General features: G+C 47.5%; 1 protein-coding gene across 1 annotated transcript; it reads left to right on the top strand.

Annotated features, from left to right (window-relative positions):
• The first annotated feature begins 920 nt into the window (after window positions 1–920).
• Window positions 921–21,471, top strand: UHRF1 (ubiquitin like with PHD and ring finger domains 1). The gene is made up of 17 exons (XM_082331299.1): window positions 921–998; window positions 8,775–8,937; window positions 11,774–12,037; window positions 12,809–12,981; window positions 13,424–13,639; window positions 14,530–14,636; window positions 14,815–15,001; window positions 15,721–15,844; window positions 15,932–16,039; window positions 16,858–16,962; window positions 17,868–17,974; window positions 18,807–18,969; window positions 19,070–19,207; window positions 19,596–19,707; window positions 19,828–19,985; window positions 20,340–20,438; window positions 21,123–21,471. The coding sequence occupies exons 2-17, from the start codon at window positions 8,785–8,787 to the stop codon at window positions 21,267–21,269; spliced, it is 2,361 nt and encodes a 786-aa protein (XP_082187425.1). The 5' UTR covers window positions 921–998; window positions 8,775–8,784; the 3' UTR covers window positions 21,270–21,471.
• Window positions 21,472–22,230: the final 759 nt, after the last annotated feature.

The following is a 22,230-nucleotide window of genomic DNA, read 5'->3' as shown; positions in this document are numbered from 1 at the left end:
TTTGCTTTTCCATTTGTGCCTTTTCATCTTCAGATCTCAAAAGCTGGTTTGAAACCATCAATTATGCTTCCTGTTGTCTGTTTTCAAGATCAGTGGGGGAGGAAACTGAGGCACAGGTAAGAATTATCTGAAGTCTTCTAAAGCTATTAAACTGATTGAGTCACCTTGTTTTTGGCCAGTGAACATAGGAGACCTTGGGTCTCATTTCTGTATTGCCCACAGAGCCATGAAGGCAGTGGGAGCAGGAGGTTGTCAATGGTTTTTGAAAATGTGCTGTTAAGCTGACAAAAATGTAGACAATTATCACTTCTCAGCTTTGAGGTTAAAAGGAATCCCCCTCCTTACTTGAGTCAGACTTACCATGGAGTCGTTGGCTGAAAAGACCTCTGGAGCTCAGGCAGTCCAACCTGCTGCTTGAGACAGGACTATTAGCAATGCCAGGCCAGGTCAGCCGTGGGCTTTGTTGAGCCGAGTCTTGGAAAACTCCCAGGGATGGAGATCTCGCACAGCCTTGCTGGGTATTGGATCCGGTATCACATTATGCTCCTACTGAAGAAGCAGTTCCTAATGTCCACTCTGAACTTCCCCAGCTACCAATTGTGGCTTTTGCCTCTTGTTTTACCACGTGCACTGCTGAGAAGACTTTTTGCCTATTTGTCTGTGTGACATAAACTTCATATTCTAGCATCACCTGGGAACCTTTTATCTAACAAACCCCCTGGCAGTGCACGGTCCCTCCTTTGATCTCATTCCCTTCACGGGGTAAATTCCAGTTTTGAAATGTTCAATGTCTTGTACTAAAACTTAAGCTGATTAGCAGGTGTCACATGGTGGCTTTTATAGGTTGTGATGTGTGTAGGGGAAAGAATGGATGCTCTTGTCTGTCCTCTGAATATTTGATGAAATCTTTTTTTTTTTTTCAGGAACCAGGAATCAAGAAATTAGTCCTATGTTCTTCTGAATCTTGGCCTGTATACGGACAGTGGCTGCGTCCTCAGGTAAAGTGTCAGTGATGCAAATTGTCAGTTAGTTCATGGGTGCGAAGTGCCTGAGTAGGCCAGGCCAGTTGCGGTGGCGATGGTGAAAGTCTCATGAGGCAGGTTATATTTCATCACCTAAGTGGGTAAAACAGCACTATCTGCACAGTACACCTCCATATGGCTTGTAATGTGGCACAGACGAGCGTGAGCAGAAGTGGCAAGTGGTTTGCATGAGATAACCGGTAATTATAATTAACGAGCCAATGTTTAATGTCTAAAGCGTGGCTTTAGATACTAGGCCGTGCTTGGAGCTCCTGCTCAGTGGTAGACCTGTCTGCAGTGTCAGAACACGGAAGATTTGGAGATTGCAATTGCAGGGCAAAGGTTTGCATGATCATTTCTTTGATTCTTGTTACTGTATAAATGCCATGTACTTAAAGCTGAGATGAAATCAGTTCTAAGAGGTTTGGTGGGCGTGGGAAGGGTGTAGGAGGAAGCAGAGAAACATGTTTGGGGAAGAGAAAGGGAGCGTTGGCTGGAGTGAACGAGCCCTGTGGCACTGGGCAGCGCTTCCCACAAAAGGCAGCATCGCGTCAGTGACTGAGGCCTTTGTGCAAATGCTGCATCATCAAGACATGGGGCAGAATCCTTCTGGCGATCCCCAGACGCAAACCCCGTCTCCCGTGCCCGTCGGCAGCCGGGACACCCTGCTCCTCTGCCACCCTGCTGCGAGCTTACAGCTCTCGTTTCAGCCGTCTCCTGGGGTCTGCATGTGGACGAGGCCTCGCCAGCTACATGCTTCTCAGCTGTCCCAGTCCTGTTTGGATTTCTGTTGAGAGGAAAGCATGCCGGTATGTGGAGCATTTGGAGGATCAGGCCCTTATGTTGAGTCCCCGCTGTTAGGTCCAATTCCCTTCCCTGCTCTGTGCTGCGTCACAGCTCAACATCGTCTCGCTGGGGACCAGAGGCCACATGTGACACTGAAGCGCCCCATCTGCAAGTGTTCATCTACTGCAAAGGAAATGATCTTGTTGATCGTCCATGGCATTTACTCCATTAGTAACCTGCCACGATGCCATGGTCACCTTCCCCGGGGCAGACACAGGCACGGGAAAAGATGATTCAAGGGTGAGGCATGAGTTGCTTTGATTTCTGTTCCTCGGTTAAATCAAGCAAAGCCCTTGGGCTTCCAGCAAACTGCTTGAGAAGCTCCGTACTGTTGAGCTCAGGTGTTCCTCTTTTACAAGGTGCAGCGCAGTGTTGTCTGGAGCCCACTGAGGGGACAAATCAGCCTGTGGTCTTTGCCATTCGTTGCTGTGCAAGGTCCACAAGATGTCTGCTGTCAGCCCCGTCTGTCTCCACTTCTCAGAGACCCTGCTTTCTCATGCTCCTGTCTTCCTCTCCTCCACCACTTCCCCTTGCCAGGAGTGAGTGGTCCTTGGGGTAGCACTGGCAGAAAGAGTCTGAGCTGGTCACATCAACTCAAAGCACTCTTTCCCCCTCACGCTCCAGCTTCCAGTCAGCTACAGCAGTTGTTGGTGCTCCTCACAGCAGCCTTGTCCAAGGCCACAGTCTGAAGGAATGTTGGGTGTCCTTGAGCTCGTCCTTCAGCACCGGGTGTCTGGATCCAGAGGAGAGTGACGGAGGCAGGGCCGTGGCAGAAGACTCCCTGATGGATACTGTCCTACTCTGCCCATCTGTTAGTCTCTGTCACCAGTCTTTGCATGACAATCTCCAAAGGTAATGGCCTTCAAAGTGCTATGGCCTTCTGAAAACAATCTCCAGTGAGGTACCAAAACCTTCAGCCCAGCTCTTGCCTCCCAACCAACCCCCCATGTCTCTCCAAGTCTTCAAAGCGCTTTCCTGGTTCAGGGCATGCTGCAGCTCTCTGCTGCCCTCACCCTGCATCAGCAGAAACAGGACTTGCCCATCTCCTGCTGCCTGCTTGCCCGTCTCACCTTGAGGGTTTCCCAGCTCCTGCTTCCCTTCCAACAGCTTACCTCCCCTAGCACAGGGGCAGGCGGCGGCAGCTCAGGCAGGTTCCTGCCCTGAGCCCCAGCCGGCTTTGCCCTCACTGCAGGGAACAGCCTGATGGGTTCTTGGCTGCTCTCCCAGTCTTCCAGTTCACCTTTCTGCTGGTTTTCAGACCGCAGGCTGGTTTTCTACATACCTGTCTGCTTCTCCCTCTGCTGCTGCACTCTTGCCTCCTGCCTTAGGCAGAGGTGGGGTGGGTTAACATAATGCTGGTTGGTCTTTGATAGATGAGAGGGTGGATGTCATCTGGGCCTGCTAAGTGTGTCCTCTCCATCTCAGGCTGTTGCCGAGACCCCTGCTCTTGCTTCCCCAGTAATCAGAAACACAGGCTTCCTTTGCGCTCCCCGGTCTTGGAGTTTGGCTAGCTTTACCCCCATTATTTTGGAAATTGTAGGAGCATTAAGGAGGGCAGCATTTATCCTGGACTCCAGCATCATCTCTTTCATTTTGGTCTTTCGAGAAGTGGTGAAGATCTCGTACAGGACAACTGAGTGCAAAATAAATAACATGTTCTGAATGTATTTGCTTAACCTGTTGTCAGTATCGATTGCGCAGACAGTGGTTTCACCAAGGGCAAATATGAAGCAGCAGAGAGAAACTGCTTCTTGTTCAGCTTCCATCACCAAAGAGCCTTGCATGAAGGGAGAGGAAAATGAAATCTGGTGAGTTCCTGTTGCTGGATGCAGCATGACTCTGTGTCACCTCACTGCACGTGGAGGTCTGAACACACCCGCTGAGACCGCTTGGCCCTGCTGTTTAACCCAGGGGAAGGTCTCTCGCTGTGTTGCATGTGACATGACTGAATCATCACGGGTCCTTGTAAGCAGCCACACAAAGAATACGTATTTGCACATGTAAAAGCATAAATGTTAGCACCTGCAAGGAAGGCCAAAAAATGGTTAAAAGCAGTATGTTCTAGCTACCTTGATTTTCTCTGAGCTGCTGTCCCAGTTCAGGGAGTCCTGGCTCTCGGAGCACTTCCTACGGCTCGGGGTTAAGCCGTACAATGCATCACGTGCTAGAAGAGAAACACAGTGCAAACCCCAGGACAGAGATGGCAGAATTGAGTTAAGGTGTCACTTGAACACTGAGAGGAAGAAGGTTCAGCAAAGTGATGGAAGTTCGTGGATGTTTAGTAGGAAGTTAAGGCCCTAGATGAGAACGTGAGCCTCTGCGTCCCCAGCTCAGATAGTTTTGCTTTGGGTCCCAAATGTTTTCCTGCGCTGGTTTCCACATCGGAGCATCGATTTCCAAGCTCCATGAAAACCAAACTATTGGAAAAGGTGAAAGACAGAATTAAGTTATTTGCCCATCAAACAATGATTTTTTTACGAGGACCATTAGTGACGGGCGAGCCATTGACTAGCCAGCTGGGGCAAAGGGTCAGGTCTCGGCAGTTTTTCCACCTGTGCCAGACAGAACAGTCTGCTTCCCTTGCTGGGTCTTGCATGCATCCTCCATGATTGCCAAGGGATTCTTGCAACAGTAAATGCGTCTTCTCTGTAGCTGGGATGATTTCAGAGCCGCGACGAGTCCCTTGGACAAAGCAGATGTGGCCTCTTCAGCTGGTGAGCGTGGAGGGGAGCCAGGGAGGTGAGCTGAGGGAGAAGTCGAAGGCGCACGTTCCTGGACCCAGCCAGCCTTCTGCAAGCTGAGCGACTTGCTGTTACCGTGAGCCTTTTAAACATTTAGGGTGTTTGTACCCCTTGTGATGCTTCTTACGGCTGTATGGGACCAGCCCCCCTGCTATTTTTCCCAGAAAGTGCTGTAAAGGCATTGTAAGGGATGGGCTATGAATCATAGTAACTGTAACGGGGAGACCGTGCTGCCTACCCAAGGACACATTTGGCCCCCTCGGAATTGGTAAGACCAGCTTCTTCATCCAAGGCTTGTTTTAATGATGTTTATCAGCTGCTAGGTCTTATGTACACGCCTGGGCTTTCATTTCTCCTAAAACCTTGTGCGAAAACTTCACTTTGAACAGTATTTCCATGGGCTGGGAGACTGTTAGAGTTTTGTCTTGCTAACTGCATCTTTTTGCAGATGAATTCAACAATGCTTTAAGTTTTCATAAACTGAGCTGGATATCCCTGCTGGCAGGAGAACCGAGATATTGTTTCCTCACAGCATGGGGCGTTTACCAGATGGCAGAAGTGTTTTCAATCAGAATTGTGACTCCAAAGAAAAGAAATGCCTCAAACAATCTGAAAGGGAGGAAACTAAAACTCATCAGCCTCTTAGATAACTGCAGTGTGACCAAGTCATGTTCTTTTTTCTGACAGCCTGTGGAAACCTGATGCTGCCAGGGCTTTATCTCACTGACACCAAGTTCTCTGTAAGTTACTCTGGCAATGTCCTTGTTTTAACAGAAGAGAGGACCTGAAAAGGAGAGCATATATAATTCAGCCTCTAATGAAATCAGTGTTCCACTACTAGAATGATCTAGAATTGAGCCTTCTTTTAAGTGATTTGTAGACCCAGCTGAACAGTGTGTAGGATGCTGCACAGGTTTTGCAGTTTGTGGATTCACTGAATGACTAAAAGTTTCTCTAGAAAGTGGGCTTCTTGTTTTCTGACTCTGATAGTCCTAGGGATGCTACTAGTCATATGCAGCGACCGGCTGGAGCCTTTTCCTTGAACAGTCCCTGTCTTACAGTAAGAGCGCGTTCCCTGCGCTGTGATGGGAACTGCCGAGGGTAAAAGGACGCACGTCCATTATGCGCTTGGATACATGTATATATAATTCTTAAATGGACGTGAGGTGGGACCTTAATGGGGCATATGGTAGGGTCAAATGCGAGGCAATAAGGTGCTATCAAAACCATATTTAGCATCCGAGCGTGTGTGAGATGAATAGCTAACTGTTCAAATATACCGTCCTTGTACACCAGCTTAATGGGACACAGAGCACTCAAGGAAAGAAGGGTCAGCTCTGTCTCTTAAAGTGGCTTTTTTTGAGCTTTTTATGGCACTTCTGTAGAGATGTAAGCGATGCTGAAAAAAATGTCTGAAAGAGGGTGGTGAAAGTCTGTCGTTAAACTGTCCTGCGCCTGGCAGTCATGAGGGATGTGGGTTCTGCACTCCTCTGGAAATGGGACTTAGGTGGGTGGCAGAATACGGATCCAGGTGTGCTGGTAAGCCACACTAATTTGAGCTTTAGGCTAGGAGATCCAAACCCGAGCTGCTTTAGACATGTGACCTGTCCTTATACAGGTGAAAATAGTTTTTCCAATACTCAGCCTTTCCTCCTGCTCCCTGCCAGGTCTGAGAAGCCGCTCAGCTGTAGGAAGGGCTTGCTGCTGTGGTAGGTCAAGGTTAAGACTCCAGTGCATCTACAGGGGGAAAAAATGACTTTTTGGCAAGGCAAAGCCTTTGGATCCGGGAGGAAATGAAGCCTGACTGCTGCAGGTCGCAGGTCAGATTCAAGGCTTTTGTGCACTGACACATGCCTAACCTTTGGTACTAACCTAATCTAGGCCAGCGACTTCCAATCTGCCATCGGTGGCTTAGCTGTGGGATCCCCGGCAGATCCTGAGAAAGGAGGGGAATGAGGAAGAGGCGCACGCCGCTTTGGAGGCTTTCGCGGGCTGCGTGCATTCTCTACAGCAGGCTGCAAATCGGGGGGGTTGGGAGGGTGCTACGTCCCTCGGATTTCGTATTTCTTAACGTGAGAGGTTAGCTCTGTGGTTGCAGGGGGGGTATAACAGGGGAAATACTGTTTTGCATGTATCTTCAGCGCGCCTCGTGTTCTCTTTGTCTGTAGAGGCAGGACAGCGGCTCTGCGCGGCCTCGGCAGGTTGCAGTGTCGGTGGAGCCGTTCTGGCAGCGCCGAAACCGCCGCCATTCCCGCTTTCCCACCGCGGGGTCGCTCCCCGCCAACCACCAATTTTCATGCTTTTATCCTTCTTTTGAAGCTGACTCTTCTCAGAAACCTCTCGGTAATCCCCTACTTACAGTTTACTCCATCCGATGGCCGCCTTAAGCAAACTTTATCATTTTTAATTTCCTCGTAGCATTAGTAGTTTGGGGGAAAAACACCCTCCCGGACCAGCCCTTGTTGTCGGCTCACGCAGCCACGCGCGCGGCCCTGCCGTGTCACCCAGGCCGCGTTTTCACGAGCGGGGCCGTACAGGAACCCCAGGAGCGGCCCGGAGCTAACGGCCTGGGGAGTTAGAGGCCTCTTGCGGATTTTGCGGATTATTCGGATTATTCGCATCACAGCAGGGCCCGGAGCCCCCGGGCGGACGGGACCCTCGGTGAGGAGGTGCCTTGGGAGGGCGGCTGTCAGAGGGGGAACCGTTCGGGTCTCCCCTCCCGCAGGGCTCTCCGCGGCCCGCTTTTAGCACAATAACCGGCACCGGGGCCGTGGTCCCGGAGGGTGAGGGGCTTTCCCGGTGGCGGGCGCCTCGGGGATTTGGGGGGGGGGGGTTGCCCCCCCCCGCCCCCGGCAGCGGAGCGGGGGGCGCCGGGCCGGGCTGCCCGCCGGGGATCCCCGGTGCCGCCCCCGGGGAGCGCCGGTTCCGGCGGTGCCCCGGCCCCGCGTCCCCCCCCGGCCCCGCCACCCGGGAGGCGGCGGCGGCCCCGCCCCGCCCGCTCGTTCCCGCCAGCGGCGGCCAATGGGCGGGCGCCCGCCGCGCACGGGGCTTTTCCGCGCCAAACTCCAAAGCCCGGGGAGAGCGCGGGCGGCGGCCTCCAGCACCGCCACGCCGGTGAGTGCCCCGGGCCGCCCCCGCAGCCCCATCCCGCCGCGGGGCGGGGAGCGGCCGGTGGCGCCGGGAGGGGGAGGACGGCGGGGGGGCGGCGGCGGGGGTCCCCCCGTGTCCGTGCAGGGGGCGTTGCGGGGCGCGGCGCCCGGGCCGGTGACAGCTGCCGGGGCGCGGGGCGCGGCTCCCCCCCGGCCCCGGTCTCCCCGGGGGTGAGCGCTCCGGTGCCGCTTGGCGGGACGCGCCGCTCGGGGGCTGTGGCAGCGGGACCGACCCCCCGCCCCGGGACCGCGGAGGGGGGCTGTGACCGGGAGCGGTGGTGAGCGGCGGCGCCGGTGAGCGGCGGCATCGCCCCGCTTGGCTTTCGGGGCTGATGCGGCCGGGGCCGGCGGCGCCCGGGCCGGGGCCGGCGGCGGCGGGGGCCGCTGACACCCCCCGTTTGTTCCACGGTCGGAACGACAGCGATCCCCGTGTGTGTGCGTCCCCCGCCGCGGGGGGAGTGTGCGGGTCGCGGGGCTGCGGGCGCCGGTGCCCTCCGCGGCGCGATGGGCAGCCCCGCTGTCCCCGATGCCCCCCCCGCCCCGGGACCTCCCACCGGGCCGCGGTGGGAGGGTGGTGGCCGCCGGCTGGTGACGGCCCCTTTAAGACCTCCCGGTCTCATTTGCATAATCTCGCGAGACTTGGGGCGGCGGCGGCGGGGGGGGGAGCCCCCCGCGAGAGCGGAGGGAGCGTTTCAATTGTGGCGCGAGATACAGTTGGCGCGCGCCGCCCGCCCGCGAGGCGGCAGGGAGGCACGGGCGCAACCAAAGCCGTTAGGCTCAGCGTGGGAGTGGGCGGGACTAAGCTGCCAGTTAACCAATGGATGTCGGAACCGGCCGGGTTGTCGACCAATAGGGTGGAGGGGGTTAGAAGGGAGGGCGGGCCGGCCGGCTGGCTGGCGGGCCGGGCGGCGGGGCCGGGACGGCGCGGTAGGTTGAGCGGTCTCATTGATAGGGTGCCCGTCTCGGCGGGTACCGTCGTTTAAAAACACCGTTCGTTCTCTCCCGGTTGTGACCAGGACCGGCGCCATGTGGATCCAGGTACGCACCATGGACGGGAAGGAGACCCACCGCGTGGATTCCCTTTCCAAACTCACCAAGGTGGAAGGGTTGCGTCTACGGATACACGAGGTTTTCGGTGTCGAACCTCACCGGCAACGGCTCTTCTACCGCGGCAAGCAGGTACCGACGAGGCGGGGGGACGTTTGACAGCATCGGTCCCTCAGCAGCGGGGGGCGAGGGCGGGCGGGGGGGGCCCGCAGCCGCTGAGGCGGCTGCGGGCCCCCCCCGCCCGCCCTCGCCCCCCCCAACCCTGTCCCCCGCCAGCTGGGGAGGGAGATTTTAATTAATTTTTTTTTTTAATTGCTCGAAAATGGCTTGTTTTGCTGCCATCTAGTGACTCCCGGGCTCCCTTCCCTGCTGCTGGCTCTGCAAGGAGGGGAGAGGCAGCAAAGCTCGGCTTTTTTAACTCGCAAAGGGTTTTTTTTTTTTTCCTTATTATTTCTCACCTAGCGTCTTGCTTTTCCATCTTGACACCGCCTTTGCGAAGTCTCTGAAAATCCAGATATTAGCAAGGGTTTTGCGGTCTTCAACTTTTCGAGCCTTGCGGGTTTTGCTGCTCTGAACGCCGTAAAGATCCCGTTTCCCGTTTTTTCTTTGTAAATTGGGATGCCAGCCCGTGGGGTTGAGGTTCTTCTGCGCTTTTATCGAAATCTCATTCGGTACAGAACTCGCTGTAAAACCTTGAGTGGCTCGGTAGCACGTTATGGTCTCGACAGCATGTTTATGGTCGCGGTTGTACGACAACTACTTTCTTCCACATGAGTTAATAAAGTATCTAAATTAGTACTAAAGACAACTGAAACTGTTTTCAAATACTTTTTCCATCTCCTGCGTAGTACTGCGCTGCTAAACCTTCACGCTAAAGAAACTTTTGAACCGATGGTTGGTTGTTGCAAGGAATTCATTTCAGAAATAGCGGGCTACTTCAGGCTGCAGTTGCAATGCTGTGAGATGGGTGGAGTTAGACAATTTCTTCTAGTCGCTTTTTTCCACCTTTCCCTCCATTTTGGGATGACGAGAGCTAGCTGTACGTTATAATTAGCAGGTGTGACGGTAGGATGTGGAAATACACCTGGAGTAGCTTTAATCTAACAAGCTTGGGTACCATAGTAGTAAAAAAAAGAGGTTTGTACACAAAGGACTGTGTAGCATCTCCGAAGGGCTTGTGCCGCCTCGTTTCTCTCTCGTGTCGTGTAGATTCGGGTGCAGTAATTACCCATTTGTGGTTGTAGATAAAGCGATAAGGGAGGACTGGTCCAGGGTGCTACCGACTGTCAGCCTTACTTACGCTGAAGCCTGTGCAGTTAACTAAGGTTAAACAGATTTTCAGTAGAAGTGATAACTTTTTTTCAGTAAGGATGCACTTGCCTTACAGAGATAATTCCTCTCTGTGTAATTCCAGTAGTTCTTAGGTTAGGCGTGGTTTTTAGACATCCAGTGCAATGTGAGCTCTCTTAGTCATCGTTCCCCTGCTGCCCTCATTTGTGCTTTGTCTGGCTTTTGAATCATTAGAAATGTTCACATTCTTATGAGTTAAAATTCTAAAATGGTCTTAGGAAAAATACTTGTTGATTAAACCCCCTGCCTCCTTTGTTAGCGGTACATCTTCAGATGCTGGCGCTCCTTTCAGCCTCTCCTTTGAACTCCTGTGGTTTCGTGTCCTGTTCGTGTTCTCCGCTTTTCCATTTCTGTTGGCACCTGTTGTCGCTGGTGTTCTCTGTGATAACTGCTGTTGATAGTATCACAAACAGGGTATCGCTGTCTCTTTGTTAAGAAGAAACAGCCGATCTCTGGTTTGGTATCTCGATGAGTTTTCATCTCTAAACCAGAAAAAGTCCAGATCGCTTCCTGTACAGTCAGATTTCCAGGGATTGTTCCATAGCCATTTTATGCCATAAATCAGAATTGAATTATCATAGTGATTCCTGTGAAGTGTAAATTTTTGTGGTTTTGCTCTGTTTCCCACTGATAGAGAACAAAGCTCTGGGGATTGCTTTTTCTGGTGGTTTGGGCTGGAAGGGGATGATCATTTCCTGTATAATTTCTTAGTCAGACCTTAAATATGTGGTGAAGCTTGTCTAAACTTCTAACTGCACTGTGGTCTCGAGTACTACATTTTAACTCTAAAATGGTAGCGCTCCTCAGAGTTCTTGAAAGGTAATGGAGAGCCCTATTTGGTCCTCTGCACTTCTCTTCCTTTTTGCAGGGGCAGGATCTTGATTTGACTACATGCGATGCCAGACTTGCAAAATAAACTCTTAAAGTTAGAGAGGGTGTGAAATTAGGACGTGCCTGGCTATGCTAAAAAGTGATTGGGTAGTTTCAAGTTGAATTGAATCTTTTTTGATTTTACTTTCAATGGAAAAATTGTGTGTTTGCCCAGAAAAAAGCAGGCGATTAACTCTTTGGCTTCTCCTCAACGCCACACTTAAGAGAGATGCTGTAACAATAACCTGGAACGTACACAATTAGAATATAAAGACGAGTTTGTGTTAATGTTTGTGTTATGGAATGTGTCTGAATTAAGGAAGAAAGAACTTTTGAGTTTGTAGGTAATGTGGAATTATCTTTAAATCCTGATAGGAACATAGGGGATCTGTAGTTCTTGAAGTCCTTCTTCCCAGAACGGATATTTCTAGGGAACGTACCGCAAACCTTTCCAGATCTCCTAGAACGCGGTGGCTCAATCTGGGTAGCGGGTCCGCCGCAGCATGGGAGAAGTCTTGTTCCTCTAGCTCGTGGAGTCCGTTGAAAAAAGAACGTTTTAAATAGTAAGAATAACAGTCTATAAGTAACTGCGATGCTGAAGAACTGCCAAGTTCCTTGATTGTTAATGGTTTTCAAGCAATGTGGTCTTTCTTGGCACATAGTGACAATTACAGCATGATGGGTGGTTTTGAATTGGAAAACCTCCGTTGAATGAAATAACCAGATTATTTTGATGCTTTCGCTGTAGATGGAAGACGGTCACTCCCTTTTCGATTACAGCGTCGGACTCAACGATATTGTTCAACTCTTGGTCAGACAAAGCCCAGCAGTGCTTCCTGCTGTTAGTAAGGAAAAGGATTCTGAGCTCTCCGACACAGACTCTGGCTGCGGCTCAGGCCAAAGCGAATCTGACAAAAGCTCTCACAATGGAGAAGGTGCCATGGAACTGGAGGGACAGCCGAGCACAGCGGCGCAGCCTGACTGGACTGACCCCGGGTTTGGCCTCTATAAGGTGAGTCATTCAAAAACTGAGATTACTTAAAACTGCGCTTCAGGAGGGGAATTGTTTCTCTGTAGTTGAGAATTTCTGAAAGTCTTTCATTTCCCAGTTGTGTGGGTATTTCTTTTTTTCCTCTCTTAAACGCTCCAACAACAAACCAAAAAATACCAACCAACCCACAAACCAATAAAATGCAACATGTTGTAGATCAAAATATTTTATTTTTCATTTTATCCTTTTAACTAAAACTACAATACACTAATTGATTAAAAAAAAAAAAAAAGGCATTCAAAGTGCCTGTTTTGATTTAAAAAATTTTCCCAATATTTTTGCTTGGAGTCACTGCATTTGTCAAAGCTGAAACTTTCTTGAATGAACAAAAGAAAATCTCAACCAGCTGTTCAGAATCATTTTACTTGTCTGTTTCAATGGATTTTATTACAGATCTAGGGATCTCTTTGCCAGACTATGAGCAAGACAGTTCTGGAAGTCTGTTCTAGACTAACCAATAATGGTTTGTACTAGATAAGAAAGCTGTTTGTACACACGTTGGTGTAGAATGGGTTTTTAGCTTTAGAGGTTCAACCGGAGAAGACCATTGGGGTGCACAATGGGATCAGGAAGGCAAAGGAAATCTTAATTTTTAAGACTATCTGTTAAATATCTTGATAATGGTGAAGTTCATGAGATGGTGAAATCTTATGAACTTATTCAAGTAGGCTTGGAAATTAATGCTTAATTTGAAAATCCATTTTGGTGAGCTGTATGCTTTGCTTTCTGTAGATCAATGACTTGGTCGACGCTCGAGATATGAATATGGGAGCATGGTTTGAAGCCCAGGTTGTAAATGTAACCAGAAAAAAACCTACAAATGAATCGGCTGACAGTTGCACAGATCCCGATCAGCCGACAACCATTCCTGAAGAGGATGTAATATACCACGTGAAATATGAAGAGTGAGTTTTGTCACCTTCTTGGCTAACGAAGTCGTTTGGATCACGATGTTGATGGGAAATTTTATCGTAGAGATCCATAAGGTAGAACAGAACTGGGCCGACACAGCAGTTACATTACTGAGCCCTGTTAACTGTAAGTTTGTCTTACAGTTGGAATTCTGACTGTATTCCAGTTGGAATTCCAGTGGGCTGGAATCATGTTTTTAGAAATATAAAATGCCGTTATCCAAGTTTTAAATGGGATACAATAGTAGCAAAGTTAGGCTGCCTGATTCTGGCTGTGTCTGTGTGGGAGAAGGAGATTTTATTCTCTGGTATTCCTGTAGGTGACGCGGCATCGGTTCTTAAATCAACCGGTCTGGCTAAAATCTATCACTTGTAACAAGTGATGCTGAATCTGATTTTTCTTCTTTGTCCCTCCATGCCTCCCTTCTGCTTCAAGTTATCCAGAGAATGGAGTCGTAGAATTGAGTTCGAATGACGTACGGGCTCGTGCACGGACTATTTTGAAGTGGCACCAGCTAGAAGTAGGACAGGTGGTGATGGTCAACTATAATCCCGACGAACCAAAAGAGAGAGGTTTTTGGTACGATGCGGAGATTCTGCAAAAAAGGGAAACGAAAATGATCAAGGAGATAAATGCAAAGATCTTACTTGGGTAAGCAAATTCATAATGTGGAGTAAATTGAAAATTTAAGCAGAGTTGGGGAATTCATGAGGTCTGAGTGACGCTGCTGAAAAAAACAATGCAACAAAAATGGTGCAACGGAAGGGCTGGGGAGCGAGGAGAGCCGGGCTGCCCTTGCTGGGGCATTGACTTCGTCGCACTGCGCTTTTGATGAACTTCCGCAGGAGGAATCGGAGGCTTTAAGGAATCGCAGGGCACGCTGATCTGCGGATTCGCATAGTGCTGGGAGGCTGCGAAGCCCCGTGTTTGCGAAGAGGCGAAGAATTGTTTACTGTGTTAACTGTCCATAACGGGTTTACAAAAACTTCAGGGCACTATTTTATGCTAGATACGATAATGTAGACTGAACCCTCACTTTATAAAGATGATGAAAAATTACTCCAGTTCTCTCCTAAAGGAGAAAATGAGCCTATGTATAAGGGACTCTCAACTTCAGGAAAAAAAAAAAGTGTGTATATATATATATATTTTTTAAGTTTCAGATAAAAGTTTCACAGGGTTGCCAGAATATTCCCCCTTTTTCCTCTCACCACAGTGATTTTGAGTTTTTAACTATGGAATACGAGAAGAGTTAGTCTGAAAGAAGGAGAACAGTTACTCATGACCAATTGAATGCTACAAGTGCCTGGATTCTCACTGAGACAAGAGGGGCTACGCTTTAATTGCATGAAAATGATGTGATTTGTAGTGATGCTGTCATGCCACTGTCCCAGATCGTGTGATGCTCTAACAGGGTTCTTGTGGTGCAGGACTGAACCAGACCCGTCTGTATTACTGACGCACAAGCACAGCTGTGAATTCATGCTGTATCTTACTTTCAAAGTACGATCTTTTTGACTTTTATCAACTTCTCCTTATAGGGATGCTGGGGATTCCTTGAATGACTGCAGAATTACATTAGTGGATGAAATTTATAAAATTGAAGAACCAGGCAGTGCTTGTCCAATTAGTGCCAGTCCATTAAAACGTGAGTCTGTTGCATAGTTCTTGCATGTCTCAGTCTTCCCTTGTGATGTTCTGCTAATTGGCTTTGTGAGGATCTAAGAGTTCCAAGGCACTCGTAGTTGTGACTCCTCTGACCGCTTCCAGCGTATCTTGGCCCTTTCTAGAGTCTGAAGTAGACTGCGGTTTCTTTTTGCGAACAGGACAAAATGGACCTGTGTGTAAAGCTTGTAAGGACAACCCGAACAAGACCTGCCGAATTTGTGCTTGCCATATCTGTGGAGGTAAACAAGATCCAGATAAACAGCTAATGTGTGATGAGTGTGATATGGCTTTCCACATCTACTGCCTCAACCCTCCCCTTAATAGTATACCAGATGATGAGGATTGGTAAGTTCTAAGTATGCGTGTGTGGTATCGCAATTACCATCTAATTAGGAGCAGAAAGTGAGGTCTAGGGCTTCACGCTGTCCTTAGGTGGCAATATTGTGACTGTACGAGGTGAAGAGATGTTTGTGTGGTTTTGCGGGTTTTGGTTTTTAGAACTTTGTAGCTTTTCTTGAGTGTCAGTTTAGTGAGAGTATGTTTTAAGCCAGTGGCTTTCAAACTTCTCTTCCTAGTTTTGGGCTCTATATGCCTATTCAAAGAGAGCTGGAGCTACCTATAAACCAAACACAAACCTGATGCCAGGAGGCTTAACTCGTGTATGGGTCACTTACAGGTAGTCCACAGGCCCCATCACCATATTAGGCTGGTGATATATACTGTTTTATATATGAAATAGATATATGGTGATAGATATATAGAGATAGTGAAATATATCCATCTATATATATAGATAGTGAAATATACTGTTTTATTCCTTGTGTCCTGTTTCAATATTTTATACAATGATTTTTATGGTACAGCTGGTTTCCTGACCCATCTGCAATGGCTTAGGAGACTGTGCAAGGACACTAGCTAACACAAGCCTAATTCCAGTATGGAGAGTTGTTTCAGTGTCCCATCTAGTTTCACGTGGGGAAACTGTAACTCAGTATGTTTTGAGGAAATTCTCTTTTAATTTAAGGCTTTGCTGCTAGTTAATTTTCATTGACTGGTGACTTTAGGTATTGCCCTGAATGTCGAAATGATGCAAGTGAGGTGGTTTTAGCAGGAGAGAAATTAAAAGAAAGTAAAAAGAAACAAAAGATGGCATCTGCTAATTCATCCTCGCGGAGAGACTGGGGCAAGGTCAGTTCAAAAGTCGTTTTATTTTGAAGAATAGTGTGTGTTAGTTCCGTGTAATTCTTGGCTGATCGGTCTTGCTCTTTGAAACAGGGCATGGCATGTGTTGGTCGCACAAAGGAATGCACCATTGTCCCCTCGAACCACTACGGACCAATTCCTGGGATTCCGGTTGGCACCATGTGGAAGTTCAGAGTTCAGGTATGAAGCTGAATCCCGGCCTGAGCCACTGTAGGGACAAATGGGAATGATCCAGCTCTCACAAGAAACCTGAAACAGTTAATCTTGGAGCGTATGTCACTGGATATGTAAGTGCAGAAAGGAAAGCATTCTGGCTTTGTCTAGATCAAGTGTTCCAGAACTAATGCTGCATTGTCCAGGCATTTCAAGTGTGTTTTTTTTTTTTTTTTTTTCCTCTTTAGTGCTTTTTTTGGTCACTCAAAAACTCCAAACCAAACGTATTTGTTTCTAGCAGTTTGTCCTGGAGACACGTAGTATCTCCTACTTATTCTCCTGGTAAGGGTCTCTCTCGAATACCTGGATATATTAAACAGAAGGTTTTCTCATCCTGTTAGAAAGTTAGGGAAGAAAAAAGCACTTACCTATCCAGGTCTTGTTTTCGAGTATTAGCTGAAGGCTGCTATTGCAAGTCTTTCAAAACCAATCCCCTTATACAAACATTTCATTTTAATATCTGTATTATTCTTAAATTCCTGGAGCTTTTTAATAAGCAATCTTGGTGAGAAAGATCCAAATTTCTAAATTCACATAATAAAAAATATTCATGTGTTCAATTTACTGAAATACTCAATGGCTTATTTTTTAAAAGCTTTTTTCTTTTTCTTTCCTCTACCTGGAGCTTTTTGGAGGATAATGGTGAGAACACAGTTTCACCCTGTAACGCACGCAAACCAAATCTGAAATAGCACCGTTAGTTAATTTAGTTCCAGGACCACCAGGCAGTCGTATTGTTCGTAGCCTGTTGACAGCAGTTGCCTAGCAAACTTTTTTTTCCTCAGGTGAGCGAATCCGGTGTTCACAGGCCGCACGTGGCAGGAATACACGGCAGAAGTAACGATGGCGCCTATTCCTTGGTTCTGGCAGGAGGCTATGAAGATGACATAGTAAGTGAATCTTGATTACTTATGCCTGAGAACCAATCTACCTTGTAGTTAAAAGAAAGACTTGGCCGTAGTTACTTTTTACACTCTATATCAGACCTTTCCCCATCTTGATGATACTTATGTTCTTCAGAAGAAAACTAGGCAAAGGAAGACTGCAATCCAGTAATGTGTGCCAACCTGAGAAACAGGCTCATCTAAATTAAGTTTAATATCAAGTTTAATATCCACGTCAGCTCTTAATCCAAGAGTCCTTAGCTGCCTTTTCAGGGCCTCCATCACATCCACGGTTTGAACAGCGTCTCACGGTGAACGCTGCCAGATCTTCCTGTGTCGGAGGAGCGTTCACAACACAACTAGGGACAGAGGTCCTACTTCTGAATGTACCGTTTGGTTCTGCCCGCCAGACCTAACCCGTGCTAGGCTGCACCAGGCTCTGCTGCTCATTCTTCTTGCAGCTCACCGCCGCATTACTAGCCTGCGCCCCCTTGCCCCGAAAGCCTGTTAGGACTCGGGTAAAACAGGTAGCCACGAATCTCGGTCGTCGTTCTAAGTCTTAATTCTGACTGCAAGGTCATGTAACAGTGTAAGTACGGAGGCACAGGTTCCGTTATCCTTATCTGGAAAGTGCCCCTGCACTTGCAAGCAGATCCTGTGCGAGCGGTCTGCCGCTCTCTTGGCAGAGGTCTCCGCACTCTTAGGGTGCGTGACAAGGCAACAGTTGTCACCCTGGCTCTTCTCCCTTGGCAGTACAGGAGAGGGCCACAGGCCGAGGCTGGGAGCTTAGATGGAGGAAGCATCTTTCCTTTTTTTCAGAATGCTGTATTAAAGCTACTTGATTAAAAGACTCTTCTGCTTTTATTGAATTATTTTTGTGAACGTGTTGAAACCATCCATATACGTTTCAGGATCATGGAAATTCCTTCACATATACAGGGAGCGGAGGGCGTGATCTTTCTGGAAACAAGCGCACGGCGGAACAGTCTTGCGATCAAAAACTCACCAATATGAACAGGTCAGCAACATTCGCGCTCCATTCCTAACCTTAGTAGCTGGCAATCTCTCAACCTGAAAAACTGTTTGTCCTGTTTGTATCAAAAGAAACCGGCTAAGTGGAAAACTGTCAAACTTAGGTTTTGACGGTGTTGTAGGCTGCACATCGGTTGCACGATGGAGGTGCTTCTTACAGTGCACTGTAAATGAAAGAGAATTGTAAATGGTATTAGTCTCGCATTTAATATTGACTGAAACTTAAGGAACGGAGTAGTAAATTAGTGTAGAAGTTTTCGTGCTCTCTCCTGAAGACCTTTGCAGCCTTGGGAGCCCAGATCACTTGTAATTCGCAAGTGTTACTCTCACAGATAAGTGTGCACTTGAGTGGAGGAGCTGGTCCCTGCAATTACATCAGGGTAATGTCATGAATAATCAGCATATTTAAAATGTGGGCCCCAGTCAGGAGGCTTAATTACTATCTCCCAGAGTTCTTAGTGTTATACAAGATACTTGAAAGTGTTACCATTTAAGGCAAACAAACAAACAAAAGCCTGGCTACATCCTTTTTCCTCGGAAGAGATTCAGAGGGGGGCTCTTTCTGTATTTGCAAAGAGGCAGTGGCTTCCAGTTTTTTGGTAGCCATTGCGTGGTTCAGCACAATGCCAATATGCTGCTACTCTTAGCATCGTACTCAGCTGTATCAATGCATTGCTCTGAGTAAAATACTATAGTTTAACTGTATTACTTCTTAGTAGCTGGTTTACTGTGCAAGCTTTGCTTTGCTTTATCCTCCCTCTGATTCTGAAGAGTTCTGCCTGGTAAATCCCCTAAGTTGCTTGGACTTTCTCTTGTAGAGCTCTGGCTCTGAACTGCAGTGCCCCTATCAATGACAAAAACGGAGCTGAAGCCAAGGACTGGAGAGCTGGGAAGCCCGTCCGAGTGGTGAGGAATGTGAAAGGAGGCAAACACAGTAAATACGCTCCTGTAGAAGGGAACAGATACGATGGAATATATAAGGTAAGAAGGATTTGAATTTGCCTGCTGAATCAGGGAAAGAATTTGGTTATGGCCAAGGGGTTTTTATAGCGCGTGATGGACTCGCATCTGACTCTTTTAGGTTGTGAAATACTGGCCCGAGACAGGGAAATCTGGATTTTTAGTGTGGCGTTACTTACTTAGGAGGGATGATGAAGAACCTGCTCCTTGGACCAAAGAAGGAAAGGACAGGATGAAAAAGCTTGGCCTAACAATGCAGGTACTCTTTCGGAACATCATCAGGGTGACGCTGGGCAACGAACTTGATGGATAGCAGGATTTTTTCTATTACGCGATCTTACTGAGGATGATCCTTGCGTAAGCATCGAGACAGCCCCCCCTTAGACTGAGGGGGGACACGAGTGCTTTCAGTCATGTGGGTTGGTGGTTTTCTTTTTACATCAGGAGGCTAAATGGACAAAACTCACTTTCTTGTATAGAATTTCTATAGTCTGCATAAGTGCTTTGCCAGAGCAGGGAGCTATTGCTCAAAATAGAGAACCCCTGGAGCAGTTCTCCAGAAGTCATTCTTCCGACCTGTAGTAGTCTGTAAGTCCATGAGCTGCCGTGTTTGCATTGGATGCTTTTTGTTTTGTGTTTTCCTGTAGTATCCTGAAGGGTATTTGGAAGCTGTTGCAAACAAAGATAAGGAAAAAGAAAATAATGGAGATGATGAGTTTGATACCCCGGGGAAAGGAAAGAGGAAAAGGAAATCAGCAGGTTTGTGGAGTAGGCAAGTGGATATAGAAAGCCTTGTAGGTCTTCGTGCATCTTACCTCGCTACTCTCTTCTGGTTGCTTTTTGTTTGTCAGCTTAAAAAGTTGTTCTGTTTTCTTTCAGGTGGGGAGGAAAAACTCATTACCTCTCCTACAGGGACTCCAAAGAAAACTAAAGTTGAGCCATACAAGCTGACATCTCAGCAAAAATCTCTTATAAAAAGTGATGAAGCCAATGAAAAACTGTGGAATGAAGTACTAGAAGCTCTCAAAGATGGACCGGTATATCACGCTTTTCCCTCCCCAGTAATAAAGTGACAACTAACTCCTGTGCTGTCCCTGGGCACAAACCTCTTGGCTGCATTAAAGAAAGAGCCTCAGACCTATAGCGTGGTTTTTTTTTTTTTTTTTTTAGTGTAGACATCCACAGCATAACTTTAAAGCACTGTACCTGAGGTCAGTCAGAAGACAGTCGTCAGAACTTGTTTAATGTAACTTTTTTTTCTTGTTGAGCTTTGTAGAAAAACTTTCTATGACTAAAGCAATCCCTTGCATTTAACGTGGCGTGGGGTTTTTTTCTTGCTGTATCTTTCAGAGGGTAGCAGCAATAAGCCGATTCAAATGTTCTCTTTACAGAAATTTCTAAATAAAGTTGAAGAGGCCTTCCTGTGTATTTGCTGCCAGGAGGTTGTGTTTCGGCCAGTCACAACTGTATGCCAGCACAACGTGTGCAAGGTGAGTAATCGATACCGCTCTTGCGTCGAGTTCCGCTGAGGCGCCGGGCCTTGAGCTGACTCGTTGAGTGGTGGTGGGGTCTGGGTTGGTTTGGTTTTTTTGCCAGTAGTTGCTCTTTGTCCTGGTTTCAGCTGGGTTTATATGTGAAAACTTTATGATTGGATGAAAGTTCTTCAGCATAGAAGAGCCTGTGCTTTAAAGAAGGTTCCACTATTGCATTGCTGCTATCCGGTTCTTGCAAAAGATGCCGAGAGCTTCTCCGCGGGCTCGGTGACACGGCTCGGTGACACGGATGGATTCGGCAGCGTTACGGAGCGTATGGGGTTTGGGTTGGTTTTTTGAAGAATGATGTGAAGTGTTTTTGCAGAAGCTCCAAGAGTCTTTAACAGCTGCAGGGGAGTTCTTAATCTTTAGAAATGTAATTGAAATGAGATCTCTACCACATACCCAAATACTGCGTCCGTGACGAACGTGCTCTGGGGAAGCGCACGTGCTATTGCACGTAACGAAGGCAGTTTTCTCTCCAGCTGCAGCCTTGCATTGCTCTCGGCCTTTCTCAGCTCCTGTCAATGCCTGGATGAACTAGGATATAAAAGGAATCGCATTCTCTCCAGTGGGGGCTTTGTACAATAAGCGAAACTGCACGTCTCTTAACCAATGATTTTTTTTTTTGTCCTTCACCAGGATTGTTTGGATAGATCCTTCAAAGCTGACGTGTACAGTTGTCCAGCCTGCCGCTACGATCTTGGCAAAAATTATACCATGCAAGTGAATGAAACACTGCAGACCATCCTAACTCAGCTCTTTCCTGGATACGGCAATGGACGGTGATTCTGTAAAGCACTTCTAATTTTCTTTTGTTCAAACGTATTAATGGGTTTTCAATGGGCTTAATTTAAAAAAAAAAAAAGTAGTCTGTGTTCTCCCAGACCCCTAAAAAAGTTTAAAGTCTTCCTTGTTTTTAAAAAAACTATAAACTTCAAGGAATATCCTTTTGTATGTTTGTGGGTTTTGTTTTTGTTCTAAATGTTGAACTTTGCAGTGTGTCCCCCCCCCCCCGCCCCAAACTGCCATTCATCAGCACAGAATTGTTTTTTTTTAATGGACTTACAAAGTGCTTCCGGTAAGGCTGCTAATGATTCTGAAAGTTCCTAGAGTGCCCCCTGTGCCCCCTCTTTTTTTTTTTTTTTATTTTTAAATTTTTTTAATTCAAAAAAAATGGCTTGGTTGCTAGAACAATCTTCAACGTTTGGGGATTTGGCCATAAAGGTAGACTTGTGCATCACCTTGGCAGCATTTTGATGCTCAATTTGTACAAGATGGTTCCTGGCTTATGATCTTTTTACCACAAATGGGTATTTGCTATTTTTTTTAAAGAACTTTTTTATACATTTGACAAACCTATCAAAAGCCATTTCCTGCTAATTTTGTATATCAAAAAAACAAAGCTGCTTGCCTATAGCCAAGTGGTTGGAGCGATATGAAGTACTACCTCAGTTGGACTTCTTTCTTATTAGGGAACTATTTGTTCAGCCAGGTGCTGTCTTCTATCCAGAAATGCCATTGTGGAATATTCTAAAGCCATTCTTAAGTGCCTTTTGTCCTTTTCTGAAAGACTGGGCTCTGAACCACCATATATATATTTTTCATAAGCACTGAATTGTTTAAACTTGCCCAACCGGATTTTATTCTTTGGATAAAATATAACACTGTAGCTGTATATGATTAGCATGGATTTGCAGACTTTCAGGTTTCCTCCTAATGCTAGGTGTATTATGGTAACATGACTTTT

This window comes from Platalea leucorodia (assembly GCF_965183815.1).
Source record: "Platalea leucorodia genome assembly, chromosome: 21".
Lineage (NCBI taxonomy): Eukaryota > Metazoa > Chordata > Aves > Pelecaniformes > Threskiornithidae > Platalea > Platalea leucorodia.
The sequence above is the reverse complement of the archived record's forward strand: the minus strand, read 5'-3'. Positions and strand labels throughout refer to the sequence as shown.

Excerpts from the sequence above, each read along its gene's own strand:
- UHRF1 (XM_082331299.1), top strand. The coding sequence starts at position 8,785 with ATGTGGATCCAGGTACGCACCATGGACGGGAAGGAGACCCACCGCGTG. Across the intron at positions 18,970-19,069 it reads GATACGATGGAATATATAAG|GTTGTGAAATACTGGCCCGA; the intron begins GTAAGAAGGATT and ends TGACTCTTTTAG. Across the intron at positions 20,439-21,122 it reads GCCAGCACAACGTGTGCAAG|GATTGTTTGGATAGATCCTT; the intron begins GTGAGTAATCGA and ends GTCCTTCACCAG.